This window comes from Microcaecilia unicolor, chromosome 13, assembly GCF_901765095.1.
Source record: "Microcaecilia unicolor chromosome 13, aMicUni1.1, whole genome shotgun sequence".
Taxonomy (NCBI): domain Eukaryota; kingdom Metazoa; phylum Chordata; class Amphibia; order Gymnophiona; family Siphonopidae; genus Microcaecilia; species Microcaecilia unicolor.
This window is the reverse complement of record NC_044043.1, coordinates 83679624-83703077: the sequence shown is the minus strand read 5'-3', so window position 1 is coordinate 83703077 and position 23454 is coordinate 83679624. Positions and strand designations below refer to the sequence as shown.

The window sequence follows — 23454 nt, the reverse complement described above, 5'->3', positions numbered from 1 at the left end:
CTAATTTTTTAAGAACTTCCATTCGTTCAGACAGTGTTAAAGTCTTACAGTTGCGCGATGACGACGACTCCGACTCCAGTGTACACTCTAACAACATTCTTTTGCTTATTCTGCCTGTGGCAGTTAACCAATGAGATTTCTAATTTATCACCCCTTTGTCATGTGCCAATTGGCTTCCATATTCCGTGCGCGCGCTTATGCGGAGTCTTTCCTGCAGAGGAGTGGTCTTAAACCATGCATATAAGCGAATCTTGCACTTATCAGTGCTGCGCTAAACCGAAGTTTGTCCCCATAGAAATTGATGGCGCCAAAAACGGGACCGAAGTACGGCATGCATTCGAACAGAGCATGCGATTATCTGATGTGCACTTAAATGGAATGCACTGTACTACTATTACTTCGTATAATTTCTATAATGCTCCTAGACATACGCAGCGCTGTACACTGATTATTGAGAGAGACAGTCCCTGCTCGACAGAGCTTACAAACTAATCAAGACAGACAAACCCCAGGACAAGGGATAAGGACAAAGAGTAGCAAGATTCTAGAATCCCGAAGAATAGCAAGATTTTGTGCAGAATCCCAAAGAATAGCAAGATTCCATGCAGAATCCCAAAGAGTAGCAAGATTCCGGAATCCCAGAGAATAGCAAGATTCCATGCAGAATCCCAAAGAGTAGCAAGATTCCGGAATCCCAAACACTACTACTACTACTACTTCTTCTCATTTTTATAGTGCTACTAGACGTATTCTGTTCATAATTATACCTTTGCAATATAATGTAAGCCACATTGAGCCTGCAAATAGGTGGGAAAATGTGGGGTACAAATGTAGCAAATAAATAAATAAGGGAATAACTTAAAGTGGGAATGACAAAACAGACATGGGTACTGAACAAGTGAATAGGAGCTAGGTGTTAAAAGGTGGTCTTTTAGCCTAGATTTGAAGATGGCCAGAGATGGAGCTTGACGTATTGACTCAGGAAGTCTGTTCCAGGCGTATGGTGTACAAACCCTATACAGAGGCGTAAGGAACTCAAAATATGTGGAGTGGAGGAAAGAAAATAGAAGAGGGTAGGTATGACAGAAGACTAAATGTGTCATTTTCCAGAGGAAAACAAATTCAAGAACCAGGGGTCAGGACTTGAAATAGGAAGGAAAGAGGCTGATAGAAAGTTGTGGAAAATATTAATGTACTGAGAAAGTGGTGGATATCTGAAATAGCCTAGAGGCGGCACTAACCAAACTCATGACACCTTTTACATACGGAGAGCAGTGGTAAAGAACAGGGGCAGGGAAGAAAGGGTGGGGGATGTCTAGGACACCTTCCCAGTGAAATAAAAATGGTAGTGAGGCGTAGCCTAATGGTTAGTGTACTGGGATGAGGACCTGGGAACTAGGTTTGATTCCCATTGCAGCTCCATGTGACCTTGGGCAAGTCACGTAACCCTCCATTGCTCCAGGTACAAAAGCTTAGACTGTGAGCCCTCTAGGGACAGAGGAAGAACCTTTATATTATAAATGTAGACCTCTTTGGTTGTATCACAGAAAGGTAGTATATCAAATCCATGACCCTAAATAACCATGGGGTAAAGACAGGATCCCTAGAGGCCAGGAGATGGAAATGAAGCAGTGGGGGCAACCTAGGCTGGTATCTGGCATACATGCTTACCTAGACTAGTGTTGTTAGAGCTAACCTGGCAGACTGGGTGAGTCGAATAATTGTTTCCTGCCAACATGTGCTGGTATGTTATAAAGTAATACTTGATGAATAGGTTACATTCCTCCTGCATCACTCAGAAACCCTAACTGGGTCCCACGTGCCAGGGCTTCTTAGTAGACTTCCCAGCTAGGAAATATATATCAGCAGAACTTTGTTTTATTAATCTCTTCAAACTGGGGGGAAGAGAATTAACATAGGAAGGGTGGATTAAGGGATGTATGTACCACAAGTCGTCAGCATGGTTTGGTAGGTGTAGCTGGATGCCGTTGCAGTACACTCTCGACCTGTTTCCAGTCTTTGTTTCTTGCGTAAACTTTTAGAAAAGGTTGTTTTCTCTCAGCTTTCCTCTTTTGCAGCTAAAACCCTGGCTCTACATCCACGACAGTCTGTTTTTGATCACATTTCGGTACTGAAACTATTCTTTCTGCTGTTTTTAGCAAAATCCATTTCAGCCTAGACAAAGGATGCTGTGCTCTTGCTATTTCCTTGTACCTTTAAACTGCCTTTGACCTGATTGATCACTCTCTTCTTGTGAATCGCTTATCTACTCTGGGTCTCTCGGGCACTATTCTACAATGATTTTCCTCTCCGGCACTGTTCTACATTGGTTTTCCTCTCGGGCACTGTTCTACAAAGGTTTTCCTCATTTTCTATCTGACCGCACTTCCACAGTAATCACCCCTTCTTCATTCTTGCATCCCCATTACCTTCACTGTGGTGTGCCTCAAAGGTCTATCCTCTCCCCTCTCCTTTTTAACCTCTTTCTGAGCCCCCTTGCCACCTTAATCCAGGATCATAACATTTCAACATATTTGTACGCTAACGATATTCTTCTCTTGCACTACACTGATTTAGATTCCCTTTCCATTTCTTCCCTGCAGACGTGTCTCAACTGTGTTGCCAATTGGTTATCCACAATCAGACTTATTCTAAATCCTAATAAGACCATTGCTTGCCGTATTATCAACCGACTATCAAGACCAACTCTTTCTCTTAACCTCCTCGGATCTAGTTAACCCAGTTGATTCCTTCCACTATTTAGGAGTCACATTGGATACTAATCTCTTGTTTTCTCCACAAATTTCTTCGGTCCTAAGATCAGGCTTCTTTATATTAAGACAACTTAGATCAGTTAGGTCTTTCTTTTCACATAGTTCTTTCCATGCTCCACTCATCTACCTCTTGACCTCGAAATTGGACTACTGTAATATAATCTAAAGACTATAAAGACTACAAAAAAGAACAGATCATGTTTTCCTTTCATTGAAAGAGCACCACTGGTTCCCCCATTCCTTATCAACTGATCTATAAATGACTATTTCTGACTTTTAAGGCCTTCTGTTTTAGATCTCCCCCTTACCTCAACAACCTGAGCATTTCCTACACCCCAGCTTAGACGCTTCGTTTTATCAACAATCACTGCTTGGTTCTCCCAGGCCCAAAATCAGCCCAACATGAAAGGACTAGGCATTGTGCCTTTTACTTTTGCTGCTCCTTTCCACTGGAATAACCTTCCCCTAGAGATCAGGGGCAAATCTTCCCTATCGTTTTTTTAAAAAGGCCTTGAAGAACTGGTTATTCCAACAGGCCTTTAATGCTGCAGCTTGGTCCCTCCAAAGTTTGTCCTGCTGCTCCTCTCCCTCCCTTACCTCCCCCCTTTCTCTTTGTTGTATTTTCCCTGCCTTCCCTATCCCTGGGACTGAGCGTGAGTGTTTCCCCACCTTTCCTATCGGCTCTTGTATTTCCTTTCATTTTCATCCATTAGCGATTCTATACTGCCTTGTTCTGTTGCCAGGTTAGCCGGTATAGAAAGTCAAAATTAAGTAAAGTAAATATTGTGATGGACATCTGCTCTTCCATGTATGTTCCAGCTGATTTAATGGCAATTCAGAGAAGTTTATGGCAGGGTAGGGATGCCTATGTAATTAAGGCTGTCTCTGCTAGGAGAAAAGCAGACAAGCATGGTGCCCACAATGAATACCCATCCAGATGTATTTGCCTGTGTTTGTTCTAGGCACCCAAGCCATTGGCATCCTCCTATTACGATGGCTGCACGAAAAGGACAGCTGTGCTGTTTTGATGTAGAATACATTTGTTGCTGAACTGTACAGGAAGCAATCTGAATTGAGGTTACTGTATGAACCCTGATGCCGGCACCTTGCCAAAACGTACGATCACCTAACCTAACCTACCAATCCAACATAAATGCCTGATCCCTGCAACACAACAAAACTAAAGTGCGTAATGGACATAACACAACTCTTCCGTTGTACGATTCCCTAATGTGGTTGGGCCACATGAACGATATCTTACCACAACATCACTTTGTATTTGTTTACACCGGAGTCACCAAACACCTCTCCGGTACTATGTAAGCCACATTGAGCCTGCAATTAGGTGGGAAAATGTGGGATACAAATGTAACAAATAAAATAAAACATGGGCTGTGTTGAGTCCTTTAATAAATTCTTCTTTCTACGCCCTAAGGCTCCGCTTTTTTGTTCCATCTGTGCAGTGCATTTTTTTCTAGCAAAAAAGGTGCTGGTACTCAAATGCTAGGTCACCCTTCAGGGGTGGGGTGATCACTGAGGGACCCTCCCCACAATAGCTAGGCCCCCTGCAACCAGTCACAGAATCTATGACAAGGCAGAATGGGTGTGTAGAGCCTGAGCTCAAACATTTGTGTTCATGGGCCAATTTTAGCAGACAATGGAAAAGGTGCCGGTACTCAGTACCCCCAAGTACCCCCTCAAAAAAAGCCCTGCTGTGGCCCACTGCACTCTGCTTTTGATGATCCCATACCCTATCCTAGAGCAGTGTCTCCTAAGTTCGGTCCTGGAGTACCCCTTACCAGTCAGGTTTTCAGGATATCCACAATGAATATGCATGAAAGAGATTTGCATATAATGGAGGCAGTGTATGCAAATCAAGTTCATGCATATTCATTGTGGATTTCCTGAAAAGCTGACTGGCAAGGGGTACTCCAGGACTGGATTTGGGAAACACTGTCATAGAGGTCTGAGTTTAGCTCCTGGAATAGTCTGTATCAGGCAGTGCCAATATGAACTTTTGAGTCTGGCTAAATTACCCTTAACTAGTGTCCCTGGGATGTCCTGCAAATCATGATTTGAATTAGAATGTAGAATATCACCAAAATGAGTAAGAGATCAGTGGCCTAGAAATTCATACATGACATCACTCGCCTCTGTCTAGCTTTGGAGTAAATCCCCTAACAGGCTGTGAGCCGTTTTCCATGGTAGGAAACACTCATGTTGTAGCCTGTGGTAAACCTGAGTCACGGGCAGACGCCTGCTGTGAACTTTGCTTACAGCTGCTGTTGGGGGATGTACTCACTTCCGTGTACCAGTAGTTTGCCAGTATCACCTGTACAATCTTAAGGGTGTTACAGTTGCTGAGACAGTCCTTCTCATGCTCAAAAGAGTCACAGTCCACCCGCTTTGCACAGAATGGAGAAATCGGGATGTGCTCAATTCCAGGGTGATTATTATTTTTTTTTTTTTAGAAAAGGCTCTCCTGACGTAGAGCTTAAAATGCCTGCATGAGTGCACATGTGTCTGATGAAATGTACAGCGGCAGCCAGTTTAGAAATATACACTAATCGGACAGTTTCCATATGAAAGTGGTGGGACTCTCACCTGTTGCTGCCCCATTTTACAAAGATTTAGGCGTCCCAATGCATGTGCTTAGCGCCAATTCTATAAAGGCCCATTAAAGAACACTAGCATAAGTCAGCATTGACAGGCCTACAGTTAGGCATCCACAGTTACGCCAAAAGATAGATTCAAGAAAATGCACCAGAAATTAGGTGCACCAGAAATTAGGCGCAAAAAATATGAGTGCTAAACAGCAAACCTATGACAGCAATAGGAGCGGAGGAGTAGCCTAGTGGTTAGTGCAGTGGACTTTGATCCTGGGGGACTGAGTTTGATTCCCACTGCAGCTCCTTGTGACTCTGGGCAAGTCACTTAACCCTCCATTGCCCCTGGTACAAATAAGTACCTGAATATATGTAAACCGCTTTGAATGTAGTTGCAAAAACCTGAGAAAGGCAGTATATCAAGTCCCATTTCCCTTTCCCCCTTTCCCTTATGACATCACAATATCAGAAGTGAGCCAAGTATTGGGCAATCAAGTCATTGTGACATCACTGATGAGGTTGGCTCTTATTGGTGGAATGAGTGGAGGCATAGCCTAGTGGTTAGTGCAGTGGACTTTGATCCTGGGGAACTGAGTTCAATTCCCACTGCAGCTCCTTGTGACTCTGGGCAAGTCACTTAACCCTCCATTGCCCCTGGTACAAAATAAGTACCTGAATATATGTAAACCGCTTTGAATGTAGTTGCAAAAACCTGAGAAAGGCAGTATATCAAGTCCCATTTCCCTTTCCCCCTTTCCCTTATGACATCACAATATCAGAAGTGAGCCAAGTATTGGGCAGTGAAGCCATTGTGACATCACTGATGAGGTTGGCTCTTATTGGTAGAATGAGTGGAGGAGTAGCCTAGTGGTTAGTGCAGCAGACTTTGATCCTGGGGAACTGGGTTCGATTCCCACTGCAGCTCCTTGTGACTCTGGGCAAGTCACTTAACCCTCCGCTGCCCCAGGTACAAATAAGTACCAGAATATATGTAAACCGCTTTGAATGTAGTTGCAAAAACCTCAGAAAGGTGGTATATCAAGCCCCATTTCCCTTCCCAATAGTGGACAAAATTGCTGTTATTCCTTACTTTAGGACATATGCAGTAGCCTAGGGTTCTGCTCCTTAAGAAGCAGAACCGAAACAGGGGCTCTCTGTCGAGCGTTCCCTTTCAACTCAGCTACAGCTTAGGTAAGTGGCCTTTCTACTTTAAAAAAAAAAATACAAGTAGTAAGACAGCCTTTTTGTGACAGAGTTCATCACCCAACCGGAGGTTTTTTTGACTAGTGAAGAGCTCACAGCATATTCAATAATAACAGACAACTAGTCTATATCGGTGTAGTTGCTCTCTGCAAGGAGCCGCATGCCTCGCACGCGAGCAGGATGATATCCACGTTTGGAGAACCACATTAAGCCTATCCTTACGATCTAAGTATTTGCACCCGAGTCCGATTTTCCATTGCCGAATGAGAAACCACATTCCTCTGCGTTGCGGCTACCAGCGACGACAGGCGGAGTGGAGGTCCAATCGAGGTAGTGTTGAGAAAGCATGGGGTGTAACGTTCCGCCTCGTCCCCTTCCTGTTGCATCCTGGGGCTTCTAGTTCTATTGGACTGAGAATTACTGAAACCAAATCCTGATTCTAGAATTGCAGCTCATTGGAATGTGTCATGGTGTGCAGTAATGGTCTGCGACAGCCCTCTTTCTGCAGAATACCAGCAACCAAAACTGAATCTGAAGGAAGTGTTTTTGGTTTTTTTTGCAAGCCCCTTTCCATGGGCCACTATAAGACTTGACCAAGTTTTGCATAATCTTCTTCTGAAGATCACTGTACTGGTTTGGTGAAGAGACGTGTACTCTAATGATCTTGTGCATACTGCATAGCGGCTTCGGCTTCTGGTAGGGACACCCTTGTCAAACTAGGAGGGGATAGAAACCCAAATTTGTTATGAACTTAATAAACTTTATATAACTTCCCTCTCTGTGTTTCCCTAATGTGTCTGTACATATCTATTTTCATTTATAATAACATCACTCTATATTTGTTTCTTCTCCGGAGGAGGCTTTGCCCCACGGCGCTATGTAAGCCACATTGAGCCTGCAAATAGGTGGGAAAATGTGGGGTATAAATAAATAAATATGAGGCAACCTGCCATTTCTCAAAATATATGAGAGCAGCGAGAAGGCAGAGCATCTGAAGTCCTTTCCTCCGTTAATAAAAACCAAATTTTGAGAGAAATATTCTTGTGAACTGTATATATTGTGTTATAGAAGAGTGCAAGTCGGTATGTGCGAGCACTTATGCAATGTCAGAGGCTGGTATAAATGCCAGCTTATTTTCGAAGGGGAAGGGTGCCCATCTTCCGACACAAATCGGGAGATGGGCACCCTTCTCCTATGGGCGGCCAACGGGGGGGGGGGGGGGGCATTCCCGGCAGTGCAGCCACATTGGCATGCACTGCCTGATTACCGCATGAGTAGCGCGGGAGCTCTTATCATTAGATCAACGGGTGGCGGTAAGGGCTCAGGCAGTAAATAACAGTGTGCTACTTTTGATTTTACTGCATGGCCATTAACTGCCCCCATTTTTAAAAAGCCCTTTTTCCCTGCTGCAGTAAAAAAAAAAAAAAAAAAAGGTCCCAGCGTGCGCCAATTTGACGCATCCGCACTACCGCAGCTTAGTAAAAGGACCCCTAAGTGATATTGGCGTATACGTTTGGGAATAGCGCCCAGCACATACGTGTGTAATTGCCAATTTGTAGCATCAACAAGGCACGTAAGAGCTAATGTTCTGTAATTTACACAGTATATCAGTATAGGATAAGCTATCTAAAGATATCCAATCAATTATCTTAAACGTGATGTGCTGTTCTTTTACTGTTATATGTTTAAGGGAGGAAAAGCTTCAAATGCTAATGGGATACTCCTTTGTTGATTTTTCTTTCAATCTTAGGGAGCCCCCTTCATTCACCATAGGCTGAAAAACCTCCTTAATGTTAAGTGTACACTCCTTGAACCATACTCTTGAACAATAGTTCTTAAAGGTTCTAAGGTTCACTTATCTCTCCAGCCGTTCAGTCGCATTTCACCGTCCACGGCCCAACTTTGGCCCAAGTTTTGATGTCTGCCTCAGGATCATACATGTCTTTACTATGTTACAAACCTGATACATGTGCCCTCTGATCCTGGCCAGAAGGAGTCACTATTGAGCAGTGTCTGTGATTTTCTTTTTTCAAAGCCCCTGCCCCAGAGGTTGCAGTCAGCCTGAACACCTGAAGCTGGGATCAGAAAGATTGTTTGAATATAGGGTAACAATGATTCAAGGTTCAAATGTGCCAGACTGTGTTTAATGGTACTGTGTGATTAATGTTTGTGGAAGGGTCAAAACCACAGGAAGTGGAAAGAACACAAATATCCCACGTGGAGTCACAGGACAAGACAAGGAGTGGGAACAGAGCTCAGGCTCTTCGAAACAGACCAGAGACGCTGGATATGGATCGAAAACTTTATTGGAGGATGACTCAACAGGTTACCGTGATTCGGCACATGCAGCGCCTTCCTCAGGATTCTACATAGATAGATAATTTAAAAATAAATGAATTCAAATACAAACAAATACATGGAAAAAAGTTATATACATAAGACATAAAAATATAACAACAGTACATTGTATATGAAAAAGCAAACACAGTAAAAAGTAAAAAATACAAAATTTATCTAAAAATAGGTCAGCAGAATTCAAACATGTAAGAGACCATACATGCAATTTGTGTATACCAAGAGGAATAAAAACTCTCTATAGAGATGTAGAATGCAACAGTTGTTAGGAAAATATTTCAAACGATTAAAAACAAAACAAAATAACATATTAAGAACGAATGTACAAGAATACAAATACACAAAGATGTGGGTAACATGAGCTAATAACGTATAAAAGGCAGAGACATATTGGTGGATAGTCTCTAACAATGGTGTATGCATTTACAAGGAGTCTAAATGATCAAGATCTGTAATTTACAAGTGACCAATATGTAGAAAAGAAGACAAAACATGTGGGTATACCTCTTCAGTTTTTATGAGTGAATAGTGGTAATAATGGGTAGAAAATAGACCATATCCAACAAAACAGAAGAAACTAGTCCTCGCAAAAATATAACAATTGCCAAAAACAGCGAGGATGACACACAAAAATGAACTAACAAAAACCCAAATACCAAAAAATGAAAAAAGGAAAAAACAAAACGACACAAAAAAATTAAAACTCAAAATTTCAATACAATTTTGAGTTTTAATTTTTTTTGTATCATCTTGTTTTGTTTTTTACTTTTTTCATCTTTTGGTATTTGGGTTTTTGTTCATTTTTGTGTGTCATCTTCGCTGTTTTTGGCAATTAGAAAATAGACCAACCTCGTTGGCTGTTTATGGAAAACCAGATCCTCCGTGTGTAGATTCTGAATGTTTGTAACATACTTGAGATTATCTTGCTCTATGATTTGGAGATGCAACATATGTCAAAGAAATCCAAACACTTGTTGAATTTTTCAGAAGGTAAGAAAGTCTGGGCCTATTCCTTGTGAAGGAGGTACTGTTAGTGTACTGTGATTTATGGGACTACATCTGCTGACCCTTTTACCTGCTTCTTCCAATTCCAGTAAATGCCTTTTGCTATTGCTAGGTAACGTAATAATTTCAGTTACGTAACAATCAAGTGTATTTAGAGAGTAGTGTCGCTTGCAGAAAAAGCCAGCAAACTTGTTTACCAAAGATGTCATAATGGGCAGGGCAACAATTGGAGTTCAGTTAGAAATCCTAAAAATAGTTTAATGAAACCTCTTACGTCTCTCGTTGTGTTGCATTTTAGTGAACACTTTGTATTTTGGTTTTTTTTTCTTAGCCAAACCTGGTGATGAACTGAAAGTCGAACAGGCTGTGAAGGACTTCAGATCTCTAAGTTTGCCCATAATGAGGCCCACGGGCCCCACAACCGCCATCATCTTTAATACTGTGCCGGAGAGGCCTGAGCAGGCTGCCCTTCGCCGAGACAGTGTGGACATTTTGGTAAGCTGAGATGCCCAACTTACATTCCGTCTGCATTGTGACCAAACAGGGCCGCCGAGAGGGGGGGGCATGGGGGGACAAAATTCCCCAGGCCTCCAAGGGGGGCCCGGCGCCGGGGTCAGGCTGCCGGCGCTGCAGTCCCCAGTCTCACCTGCCTGCCTCCTCGGCTCCGGGCCCCCTGCATTCAAAGCGGCAGTCACAGATCGCCTCTCTTTGGGCCTTCCCTCCCTGTGTCCCGCCCTCGTGGAAACCGGAAGTTACATCAGACGAGGGCGGGACACAGGGAGGGAAGGCCAGAAGAGAGGCAATCTGCGACTGCCGCTTCGAATGCAGGGGGCCTGGAGCCGTGAAGGCAGGCATGTGAGACCACGGACTGCAGCGGCGGGGGTTTGACGAGGGCCAGCAGCGGTGGGGGGAGCGACAGGAGGGGGCAGCAGCAGCGGGGGGGGGGGGGGGGGGGGGGGGGGGGGGGTGGGAGGCAGGGTGGCCTTGCCCCGGGCCCGGCCTTGTCTCTCGGCGGCCCTGCGACCAATGGAATTTGCTATAAAGGCCATGGCAGTGTAAACATAAATTTAGGGATTGATAACTGGCCAGAAGTGCTCAGCGTTTTGCTGACCACTGCCAGTGTAATGTCCGGCTTCGGCATTGAATTTCCGGGTTTGCGGACCTGGCTAAAGCATAGCCGGTTAAGGTGCCCTTTTACTTGCCCCATGGTAGTGTTCCGCTGTGCTAATCCTGTGCTGGAAAATATTTTTTATTTTCCAATGTGGGAGGCATGTCTGGGGGTTGGAGAGTAGGCATGCCTGCGCTAATCACTTAGCGTGAACACATTAGCTCATGTTACCCGATTATGGGAGTCCTTAACATCTCCTAACTAGGTGGCAATAAGGGCTCCCGGTGGTAATGGCCACGGTGCGTGGCTATTACAAAAAAAACGCCGAATGCGGCCATTTTATTACTGCACTAAAAGTGGCCGCAGCGCTGGCTACTTTTTAGAGCAGCTTAGTAAAAGGACCCTTTTGTGCGATATTCGGCCCTTAACCATAAAAGTGGGGCTTTTATATGTTCCTAGTTATAGAGTCACCTTGTTCTGTGTGCAGAAGAAGGGGTCACAGTGATTAAGAAGTACTGCATGTTGATTCCTGCCTGCTGGGGGGGGGGGGGGGGGTTTGGTCGATGAAAGAGATTATTCTAGGGGGTGATATGATTATGCTGGGAGTTGAGATGTAGAAGGAAGGGGTTTAGAAATGTACTTTTATTATAGGGTTAGGGGTCCTACTTGCTTGTTTGCCGAGGGCTCACTAAGAGGTTAATTATTCCCTGTGTGGGTGTAGTACAAGAGGATCTGAAAGGTATGCATACATATCTGATTTTCTAATGGAAATACACACATGTTGTGAAAAACTTAGATACCGCTATACCTGTTCCAAAACACACGTATGTATCAGTTAATTACCTCCTTAGCAGTTATACACTAAAGCACTTAACATGCTACTTTATAGAATAGATAGTCCCACAAGAGCCCAGCGTTTAAAAATTGAATTCCAAAAATGTTTTATATACATGAATTTATGATGTAATTAATTATGGACCTCAGTGGCGACTCATTTTATAACAGCCAAAATATCTCTTAGCTCGCCTTGCCTCTTCACAGGTCCAAAATAATTTTTAAATCAAGTTCATTCTTTTAATTTTTTAAGTGTTTTTTTTTAAACTTTTAGAAACTTTAAAACGAATTCATATCCCATCTTTAATCTTTATCTTTTATCTCATATATCGAAAAAAAAACTTTTACAAAAATGTCTTAGCTTTGCTTGCAGTCATAAATAAAGGGACCATGGCAGGGGCATAGCCAGACCTCGGCAGGAGGGGGGTCCAGAACCCGAGGTGGGGGGGGGCACAGTTTAGCCCGCCTGCCCCAACCACTGACCCTCCCGCCGCTGCCTCCAGGTACCTTTGCTGGCCAAAGTCTTCTTCAGCACCGGTCTCCGGCGCCTTCGCAGATCTGTATCTGACTCCTGACGTCCTGCATGCATGTCCTGCACGGGGCTACATACAGGACGTGCACGCAGGACGTCAGGATTCAGAACTGACAGAAACAGATCAGCGAAGGTGCCGGAGACCGGCGCTGTAGAAGACTTCGGCTGGCGGGGGTTGGGGATCCCCCGCCAGCAAAGGTATCTGGCGGCGGCGGGGCAGGGTCGGCAGCGGCAGGAGGGGGGATCGAAAGTGGCGGGAGAGGGTCAGCGGCGGGCGGGGGTTGAAAGTAGAGGGGGCCAGGGCTAAATCTGTGGGGGCCTATGCCCCCGTGGCTCCACTTAGCTACGCCCCTGGTCACCGTGGGTGTGTGAGAAGTAGCAGGTCTGTCTTCTTGCTCCGTTAGTAGGGGGAGACAGCAAACCTGCTGGCAAGATGTGAAATTGAGCCTGAGAAGGAGGGAGGCCTGTCTCTGGTCCCGAGTCCTGTTGCATTGAACGTAGATGACCATGCTGAAGAGTCCCTGTGGAGGAATGTATGACCTTTCACATATTGAAGCTGGTTTGAGTCCTGTTGTATTGAACGTAGATGACCATGCTGAAGAGTCCCTGTGGAGGAATGTATGACCTTTCACATATTGAAGCTGGTTTGAGTCCTGTTGTATTGAACGTAGATGACCATGCTGAAGAGTCCCTGTGGAGGAATGTATGATGACCTTTCACATATTGAAGCTGGTTTGAGTCCTGTTGCATTGAACATAGATGACCATGCTGAAGAGTCCCTGTGGAGGAATGTATGACCTTTCACATATTGAAGCTGGTTTGAGTCCTGTTGTATTGAACGTAGATGACCATGCTGAAGAGTCCCTGTGGAGGAATGTATGACCTTTCACATATTGAAGCTGGTTTGAGTCCTGTTGCATTGAACATAGATGACCATGCTGATCCCTGTGGAGGAATGTATGACCTTTCACTTGTTGAAGCTGGTTCGAGAGGAGAAAACTGTTCAACTGATACTTAACCCAGAAGTCCATGGGTGGAGAGGAGAAAAGGATTTGTAGAGGAGATAGTCAAGCATTTGGAGTATAAGGTATTAAGAAGGGTCCTGGAATGACCATGAAGCCCAGTGAAGGTCCAAAGAGAGGGGAGGGAAGAAGGGTGTCCCAGAAGTGCCAGCTTTGTTTGCCTTGAAGCTACATTAGAACCTGCTGCAATAGGTTATTTTGATGACATTTATTCAGTAGAGACTTTTATTTTGGAACAGCACAATCTTCTCTGCCATGTCTCCTTTGACCCTGAAGTTGAGAATCCCATCCAGATCAGAAAATCCATGCCAGAGATTTGGATCTGAACTGAGTGAACCCCTGGTTGATGATGAGTATGAAGAGGGGGCTATATTAGTGTTTTCTTTTTGGAAGCTTCTATTGGTGTGGGGTCGTGAATATTTAAATTCAGTGTTAACCTTACAAGGAACATAGCTATTAATGCTTCAGTGGAGCTGGGCACTCAGGAGTGAATTTGAAAAAGGTTTGGACAAGTTTCTGGAGACTTCAGTTTTTGCAGAATACAGCGGCTCGATTAATTTTTAAAATGATTGATCATGCATCCCCTTTATTAATCCAGCTTCACTGATTGCCTGTGGAGGCCCGAATCATTTTTAAAATATCTTGTTTACTTTATAAAAGACTGGTCAATCTTCTAAAAGTTTTATTATTGCTTTAGGGATTCCTCCAGTAGGTTGAGCGAGCTACACAGTGAATCGAGGTCTTCTCTGGTTTTCTTTAGTTTTAGGTCTAAGATCAAAACGATTTTTAGAAAGTTCATTCTGTTTTCAGTCTGTTAAACTTTGGAATTCTCTTCCACCTATTGTCTGGTTAATATGATCTTCATATCTTTTTCGAAGACATATCTTTTTTTATAAATACTTAATCTAAAAATGATGATACTATAATTTCATATCTTTTTGCAATATTCCTTGATTTGCGACTTTGCTTTGGACCTTAATGGGAGAAGGTGGGTTATAATATAACATAGGACATTGACAACTCTTAGGCGAGTAGACTCCAAGAATGCAACCTCAATGAAAAACAGAGGCTGGACCTCCTAAGGATTTGTTGGTTACTCCTTTCTAGCCATCTGAATTAGCCTGTGTTGGGGACACAATGATGGGCAGGGCTCAATAAAGCATTAGTCTGACCCTTTATGGCATTCCTTGTTTTCTTAAAAGCCCCTTTTGATGGGCTACCACCTATCTCCTTCTCTCCCTTACTTTCATTGCACAAACACACAGACCTAAATGCCGGCCTAATCCATCAACAAAGTCTCAGGTGATCGTGCTATTGTTTGAATTGGAAACCTCCCTCTTATTGTTTGTGGAATCTTCCGGTAGGGCATTTGCAGAGGCATGAAGGCGAACTGACTTCCCGAATCTTTATTCAGACGGTCCTAGATTTTTCAGATTCTAGGCATGACAGTTTTTATGGTGAGGAATCTGAGCTTACGTTTTGAGTATTTTTTTACTGATTGGACGGGCTCAGTAACCTAAGGAAATATTTCTTCACAGTAAGAGTAGTAGATACATGGAATAACCTCACAGTGGTGGTGGTCATAGAAGAGAGGGCAAAAGTGCAACAATTTTAAAAAGTAGGGAATAAGTACAGATCTTAAAATATGAAGGAAATGCGTTCAGTGATATTGGAACGGGAAAGGACGTTGGGTACACTGGATTGGCCTTGTGGACCTTGTGGAGATAAATTTAGACAGGACTTTTTGTATGCAGAGAAGAACTTTTGCGATATTATCCCAAGAGTTACTTGTGTAAAAGCACAGGTCCCCTTTTTCCCGAGCTGCGGGAAAAGGGGGCCGGCGCCGAGGCCCACTTTTACCTCAGCTGGTAAATGGGAAGTCTCGCTTTCCTTCAGGAAATGGCTGTGGGACAAGTAAGGCACTTGCCACGCAGCCATTTCAGTGGGAGCCCTTACCGCCACCCGTTGAGGTGGCAGTAATGGTTCCCACGTTAACCCGGCAGTAACCAGGCAACACGCGGCACTGTCCAATTACCGCTGGGTACACTCCAGCGCTACAAAAAGAAAAACATTTTTGTAGCACCAGAAATGATGGCACTAGGGGTGGGAAGTCCCGCTGGGCTGCTGTGGTAGCCTGGTGGTACTTCTGGTATAGTGAGTGGTAGGCCCGCGTTGGATTTGCTGCTGCTTAGTAAAGGAGCCCACAGTGACTTATAAATGACTCGTGTAGGTATGTTCTGGGCTAGAGCTTGGGAGGAACAGAGGAAGAGTCTCAATTTAATGTACATATTTCATAAAATATGTGCAAATACGTGTACTTTACACATTACACGAAATAAATTGAGTGCCCTCGGTATAGGACCTAGAGTAACGGATTGGGTTAAAAATTGGTTGAATGGTAGGAGACAGAGGGTAGTGGTAAATGGAGCTTGCTCTGAAGAAAAGGATGTCGTCAGTAGAGTACCGCAGGGATCGGTCCTAGGGCCGGCTCTTTTTAACATCTTTGTGAGCGATATTGTGGAGGGGCTGTCTGGTAAGGTTTGTCACTTTGCAGATGATACTAAACTCTGCAACAGGGTGGACACCCTGGAGGGTGTGAATGACATGAGGAAGGACCTAGCGAAACTAGAGGAATGGACCGATATTTGGCAACTAAGGTTTAATCCCCAAAAATGCAGGGTCATGCACTTGGGTCGCAAAAATCCGAGGGAACGGTACAGTATAGTGGGTGAAGTGCTTCAGTGTGCGTCATGCAAAGGAAGAGCGGGACTTGGGGGTGATTGTGTCTGATGACCTTAAAGCTTTCAAACAGGTAGAAAAAACGACGGCCAAAGCCAGAAGGATGCTTGGGTGCATAAAGAGAGACATGACCAGCAGGAAAAAGGAAGTGATAGTGCCATTGTATAAGTCTCTGGTGAGGTCTCATTTGGAGTACTGCGTGCAGTTCTGGAGACCGCACCTACGGAAAGATATAAACAGGATGGAGTCGGTCCAGAGGGAGGCTACGAAATTAGTAAACAGTCTTGAATGCAAAAATTATAGGGACAGGCTTATGAACCTCAACATGTATACTCTGGAAGAGAGGAGGGAGAGAGTCTCAAGGGCATTTATGTACAGGAAGAGAGCCTTTTTCAAATGAAGGCGAGCTCTGGAATGAGGGGACATACGACAAAGTTAAGAGGGAAGGCTTAGGAGTAACCTAAGGAAGTATTTCACAGAAAGGGTGGTGGAGGCATGGACTGTTCCAGAATTTAAAAAAGGCATGAGATAAGCATGTGGGATCGCTTAGGAACAGGTAAAATTGGGGGTTACAGAGGATGGGCAGACTGGATGGGTCATTTGGCCTTTATCTGCCGTCATGTTTCTATTAATATTTACTCCTGCCCCTGAGCAGCCTTAAATGTCCGCAGTTTCAGTCTAGCTGCAGTTTCTGTCTTTGTCCCTAGTATTTTATAAGGGCATCTGGGTGCCTGTATGTTAATATAAGACTAGAAATAGGTAGGTGCCCAGGTGGCTTTCATAGGGTTACCATACGTCCGGATTTACCCTCCATTGCCCCAGGTACAAATAAGTACCTGTATATAATATGAAAAACGCCTTGAATGTAGTTGCAAAAAACCACAGAAAGGTGGTATAGCAAGTCCCATGTACTTCCATTGGTCAAATGCATGCTATTTACAGAGGTGCATTTAGATAGGTTTTCAGTATTTACACACTTATGTGCATGCATGTGGACATATATGCTGGTGTTTGAATCATGTATACCTGAATTTGACACATAAATATTAGTTCGCCATTTATAGTTACTGAAGCTTTTCTTTCTTTTAGAGTCTCGAGTAAAAACCTTATGTAGATTGAAATGTGGAGTCACTTTAGCTAAACCTACAAGGCATCTGTTTATTTCAAGAGGGAAGAGATTCTCCTTACGTTTTACGCCTCTTGGCAAACACCTGCTTTTATTGTAATTAAAGTAGAGACAAGGAAGCAGAAGACCTCCAAACTCTCTAACATCTGTTTGGTTTGTCTCTCTTAAACGTCAAAAGTGGTCATTAAAGCAATGATATAGATTTTCTACTTTAACATAGGTTATTTGGAAAGCTGTCATTTAGGCATGCTGGGTAAAGTTTACTCCAGTTAATCTGTCTGATAACAGTCTCTAGGTAAATAACAATTGCACAGCATAACAGTCTTTTACTGCTCTGCTAAGTAAAAATGCACTTCTACCTTTTGCCTTTAGTGTAGTAATAATAATAATAATCATAACTGGACCGTTGGAGTAGAATAAGCTGCCAAATAGACTCAAATGAATGACATACACAAACATTTAAAAAGGCATACCCTACCAACTCAACAAATGCCTGATCTCTGCAACACAATAACACTAGAATTCAAAATGCACAAAACGCAAATCTCCCACTGTTCAAGGACCTTCTGTGACTGTCCCACATGAACGTTAACTCATCTCAACATCACTCTGTATTCGTAAACACTGGAGTCTGCAAACGCACCTCCGGTACGATGTAAGCCACATTGAGCCTGCAGATAGGTGGGAAAATGTGGGATACAAATGCAATAAATAAACAAATAAAATAAGTAAATAAATAAATTTAAGCGACAGCTGAAAGCTGTTATGTTTAGTGTACTGTGTGCCTGCTGGTGCTGCTCCTTCATCCATCTAAAGCGCCTGAACATTTGTTTTCTTTTTGATTGTGTACTTTGAAGAATTTGCTTTGTAAATTACTTTTTATGTGATTTTATATGTATGTACTTTTGTTAGCCACCCTGGACAAGGGCAGGTTATAAATAATAAAACCAATCCAATCTAATAATAATAATAAACAACCTTTTATTGCTCTGCTTAGTAAAAATACTCTTCTAACTTTTTCCTGCAGTGTAGTAATAATAATTTATTTATTTGGATTTTGCTCACACCTTTTTCAGTAGTAGCTCAAGGTGAGTTACATTCAGGTACACTGGATATTTCTCTGTCCCAGGAGGGCTCACAATCTAAGTTTGTACCTGAGGCAATGGAGGGTTAAGTGACTTGCCCAAGATCACAAGGAGCAGCAGTGGGATTTGAACCGGCCACCTCTGGATTGCAAGACCGGTGCTCTAACTACTAGGCCACTCCTCCACTGGCAACATTCTGTGTAGAATCTCCAATAGTAGCAACATTCCATGTTCCACTGCACTAACCACTAGGCTACTCCTCCACTAGCAACATTCCATGTAGAAGCCTGCCCTTGCAGATCAGCAACGTGGACGCGCAGGCTTCAGGCTTCTGTTTCTGTGAGTCTGACGTCCTGCACGTACGTGCAGGACGTCAGACTCACAGAAACAGAAGCCTGTGTGGGTTGCTGACCTGCAAGGCAGGCTTCTACATGGAATGTTGCTAGTGGAATAGCAACATTAACATTCTATGTAGAATCTCAAATATTTAATATTTTAGATTTTGCTCACACCTTTTTCAGTAGTGAGTTACATTCAGGTGCTCTAACCACTAGGCCACTCCTCCACTGGCAACATTCCGTGTAGAATCTCCAATAGTAGCAACATTCCATGTTCCACTGCACTAACCACTAGGCTACTCCTCCACTAGCAACATTCCATGTAGAAGCCTGCCCTTGCAGATCAGCAACGTGGACGCGCAGGCTTCTGTTTCTGTGAGTCTGACGTCCTGCACGTACGTGCAGGACGTCAGACTCACAGAAACAGAAGCCTGCGTGGGTTGCTGACCTGCAAGGCAGGCTTCTACATGGAATGTTGCTAGTGGAATAGCAACATTAACATTCTATGTAGAATCTCAAATATTAATATTTTAGATTTTGCTCACACCTTTTTCAGTAGTGAGTTACATTCAGGTACTCTGGATATTTCTCTGTCCCAGGAGGGCTCACAATCTAAGTTTGTACCTGAGGCAATGGAGGGTTAAGTGACTTGCCCAAGATCACAAGGAGTAGCAGCAGGATTTGAACCAGCCACCTCTGGATTGCAAGAGCAGTGCTCTAACCACTAGGCCACTCCTCCACTATTAATAATGATAATATATTTGGAGCCTGGTGGACACAGCCTAAAGCCAGAACCCAATATAATGCTGAATGCCCGGATTAGGAAAGCAGTCATTCCTTTGTTTTACCATGATTCACAAAAATCTACATCTGCTTTCTTAATGAAAGAATCAAATTAAAGTGCAGAAGTGAAACCCATGGATATTGCCAGCCAGTGGTATTGTACATGCCCTATTGAGGATATACTGTATGTCCCTTCAGGAAGACACATACTTAAATACATTTTGGGTGCTGGGTTCGTGGTAGGTATATAATTCAGCAGGGCTCAAGCAGTCATTTATTTTTCAAAATGCCCGAGACACTTTTTACTTTGCCAATATTGCTTCATGTGCATGAAATAGAGTATAAGCATTTGATAATTCTATCTAGGAAAGCTCTATATTTGACTTTAACCAATTCAAATACAGAACAAGGTAGAGGGGGTGCTCTCATTTGGAAGGCGTAACATTCTTGTTGGTATGCTTTGGTTTGTCCATTTGCATCTGCTTCTCTGTCTGGTCAGACGTCTTCAGCAAGTCTCTGTGCCAAGGTGTGGTTCTCTGTCTGCATTCTTAAATCTGCAGTGTCTAGGCTGGCATTTCCTTTTTTGGGGGGATGAATAGCAGCCCTCTGCCCTGGTCCTGCCTCTTACATGTTGGAACACAGGACTGACAAAGCAGAAATGAGTTTTGATCTTGTAACTAGAATTGTTTCTACAGAGCGCTACCTTCAAAAGATTTAGCACTTCAGCACTCAAGACCACACACAGGTCCCCGTCTTCACATATTGTCTGAATGTAAATCCTTTTTTTTTTTCTTTGATGCAGCTAGAGAAAAAGATACATTAGGTGCTACCTGGTAGTTCTTTCGGACAGATGGGGGAAGCAAGTGGTTTTAGTTCCTTTAGGATCGGAAGGAGAGGCAAAACAAATACATATCTTCACGTGCAGATTTGCTGTTCGTATCAAATAAGGTTTTCTGATGAAAAAGACAGATTTGCACATATTGAAAAACAATTTTTGTTTCAAAGTTATAGTCAAGTCAAAATTATCTTTGGGTGTTTTCCTGGACTGTGATCAGCAGTGAAAATGTTCCTGGGGGGGTCTGTATTAGCCTCTATTGCTCCTGGGATTTTCCTAGGAAAAAATGTGGGACTTTGTTGTTTTTACAGACTCTCTCTCATACCCATAATCACTGTTGACCCACTGGATAGCTCTCTGCATCCTCAGCTGAACTGAGAATGTCGATGAGTGAAATAACAGTATCCCCCAAATACATGGATAATTCCTTTCTCTCACTCTCCCCAAAGAACGGTTCGATTTGATCTGCATTTCTACTTTACACGCACTTCCTCATGATTCCCTTTATGGCTTCAGTACATGGACTCCAGGCAAGTCACTTAACCCTCCATTGCCCCAGGTACAAATAAGTACCTGAATATATGTAAACCGCTTTGAATGTAGTTGCAAAAACCTCAGAAAGGCGGTATATCAAGTCCCATTTCCCTTTCCCTATTGGAGATTCTAGATGGAATGTTGCTACTATTGAGATTCTGTTGCTACTATTTGAGATTCTACATGGAATGTTAATGTTGCTATTCCACTAGCAACATTCCATGTAGAAGCCTGCCCTTGCAGATCAGCAATGCGGCCGCGCAGGCTTCTGTTTCTGTGAGTCTGACATCCTGCACATACGTGGTGACGTGTTACAATCATCCGGACGCTGTGACGTCTGCCGTAACGCTATTCCCAGTTTCGTCTTTGGCGCCTTTTTTTCTGTTATAAAAGGTAAGCAGCAGGCTACCCCGCCGATTTTGCAAATTGTTTTCATCAAAGGAACGGCTAACACAGGGGTTGACCGTGGCTGTCCTTCTCGACAGGACAGCTTGACTCAGGAGTTTTTTTTTATTTTATTCTCAGAGGCATTGGACATTTATACATCTTGTATAATTTACAACTAAATTCTGACCCCTGAGGCAGGCGTTACTTAACGCCGAAACACGGCCCGTGTCGGGTCATTTTTTAATAAAATACTCCTGTTGTCCCAGCCTTGAAGGCCCAGTGTTGCTTTTTTTGTGTGTATACTTTCTATGTATGCTGTACACCCTCTCTGTTTGTTTTGTTGAAAGTTCATGTCGTATAACAGTTTTTAGTGCTTTCTCAACCAGGGCTGACAAATGCCATAGCAATGATTCAGACTGTCCACGTCTCTGTCTAACGGACATGATCACTCATGTCTGAAGAGCACTTGGAGTCAGATTTGGGACAGAAGGTCAGGCATGGCCCCAGGACCCACCCTATTGAAGTAGAGGTCAATAAGAGTAGAGGCCTTTTTTAAATAGGGTCTAGGGTGAAAGAACTCCAAACCCATCCATACACCACACCCTTTGTTCTCAGTTGCTTTGTTGGTCTAATAACTGGAATTTTTGCAGGGTTTGCTATTGGCCCAGAACCAATATGGCTACCGGGATGCCATGCAGCTTGATCTAGTAACTAGCCCGTTGACTCTGCTTCTGTTGAGGTCTAGTTTAGACAGAAACCTCTTGCAGTATGTAGGGTGCTCTGTTAAGACCTGTAGAGAATTTCTAAATAGTAGTATTGGAAGTCACCATCTCAGACTTGTTTGAAGTCTACATTTCAAAATCGTAATTAATGATGGAGTTTGAGGCAGACATAGTGTTGTGCTGAATACTCATGCTTTGTAATTTTTGTGTCATTGCTCAAGTCATGCATGTTTTGTTTTCGTTATGTCTGGTCACTTTCTGATTCATGTAACCTGAAGGTCTCCTTCCTAATAGCTTATCAGTCTCTGCGCATTACTCAACTTGTGCTTAGGACTTTGATTTACCAAATTGCACTGCTTATGATATATTATGTGATGGTCATCGGTAATAAACAAAGAAAACGTTTCCAGATGTGCCTTTTTCAGAGTTAATTTACGCAAGATTGGAGGAAAAAAAGGATGAAGCTCAATTTTTAGTTAGTTCCAAGGTTCAGTGTGGTGGAGTCCATGAGCTAGCGGTGGCTGTGCATGGGGTGGACATGTCCAGGGATCAACAGCAGGGGTCAGGGTGAGAGGGGTCTATTGGTTGTGTCACCTTCGTTCCCATTCCGATGATTTTTATTTTTTAATCTGTCATCTCCAAAAAACAGCGGACAAAACTTTTTTTGAAACGCTATGAAAGGGTTTATGAAAGTGTTGTTGTTCCTGTGAAGAACTTATTGAGTCTGCGTCGTTGGTTTTCACATTAAAGTTTTTTTTTAACACACTGGCGCTCGCTTGAAAAACAAGACCATCACTGGAAAAAAGCATACAGTGGGGGAAATAAGTATTTGATCCCTTGCTGATTTTGTAAGTTTGCCCACTGACAAAGACATGAGCAGCCCATAATTGAAGGGTAGGTTATTGGTAACAGTGAGAGATAGCACATCACAAATTAAATCCGGAAAATCACATTGTGGAAAGTATATGAATTTATTTGCATTCTGCAGAGGGAAATAAGTATTTAATCCCTCTGGCAAACAAGACCTAATACTTGGTGGCAAAACCCTTGTTGGCAAGCACAGCGGTCAGACGTCTTCTGTAGTTGATGATGAGGTTTGCACACATGTCAGGAGGAATTTTGGTCCACTCCTCTTTGCAGATCATCTCTAAATCATTAAGAGTTCTGGGCTGTCGCTTGGCAACTCGCATCTTCAGCTCCCTCCATAAGTTTTCAATGGGATTAAGGTCTGGTGACTGGCTAGGCCACTCCATGACCCTAATGTGCTTCTTCCTGAGCCACTCCTTTGTTGCCTTGGCTGTATGTTTTGGGTCATTGTCGTGCTGGAAGACCCAGCCACGACCCATTTTTAAGGCCCTGGTGGAGGGAAGGAGGTTGTCACTCAGAATTGTACGGTACATGGCCCCATCCATTCTCCCATTGATGCGGTGAAGTAGTCCTGTGCCCTTAGCAGAGAAACACCCCCA

At 43.4% G+C, this 23454-nt stretch overlaps 1 protein-coding gene across 1 annotated transcript in view; it reads left to right on the top strand.

Moving 5' to 3' along the window:
* The window catches only part of LOC115482412 (pleckstrin homology domain-containing family G member 5-like), a 335969-nt gene that overhangs the window by 250125 nt on the left and 62390 nt on the right, over positions 1-23454 (top strand). Inside the window, exon 8 of the mRNA XM_030222158.1 lies at positions 10275-10438. Within this exon, the coding sequence (XP_030078018.1) occupies positions 10275-10438 (164 nt within the window). The remainder of the gene's footprint in view (positions 1-10274; positions 10439-23454) is intronic.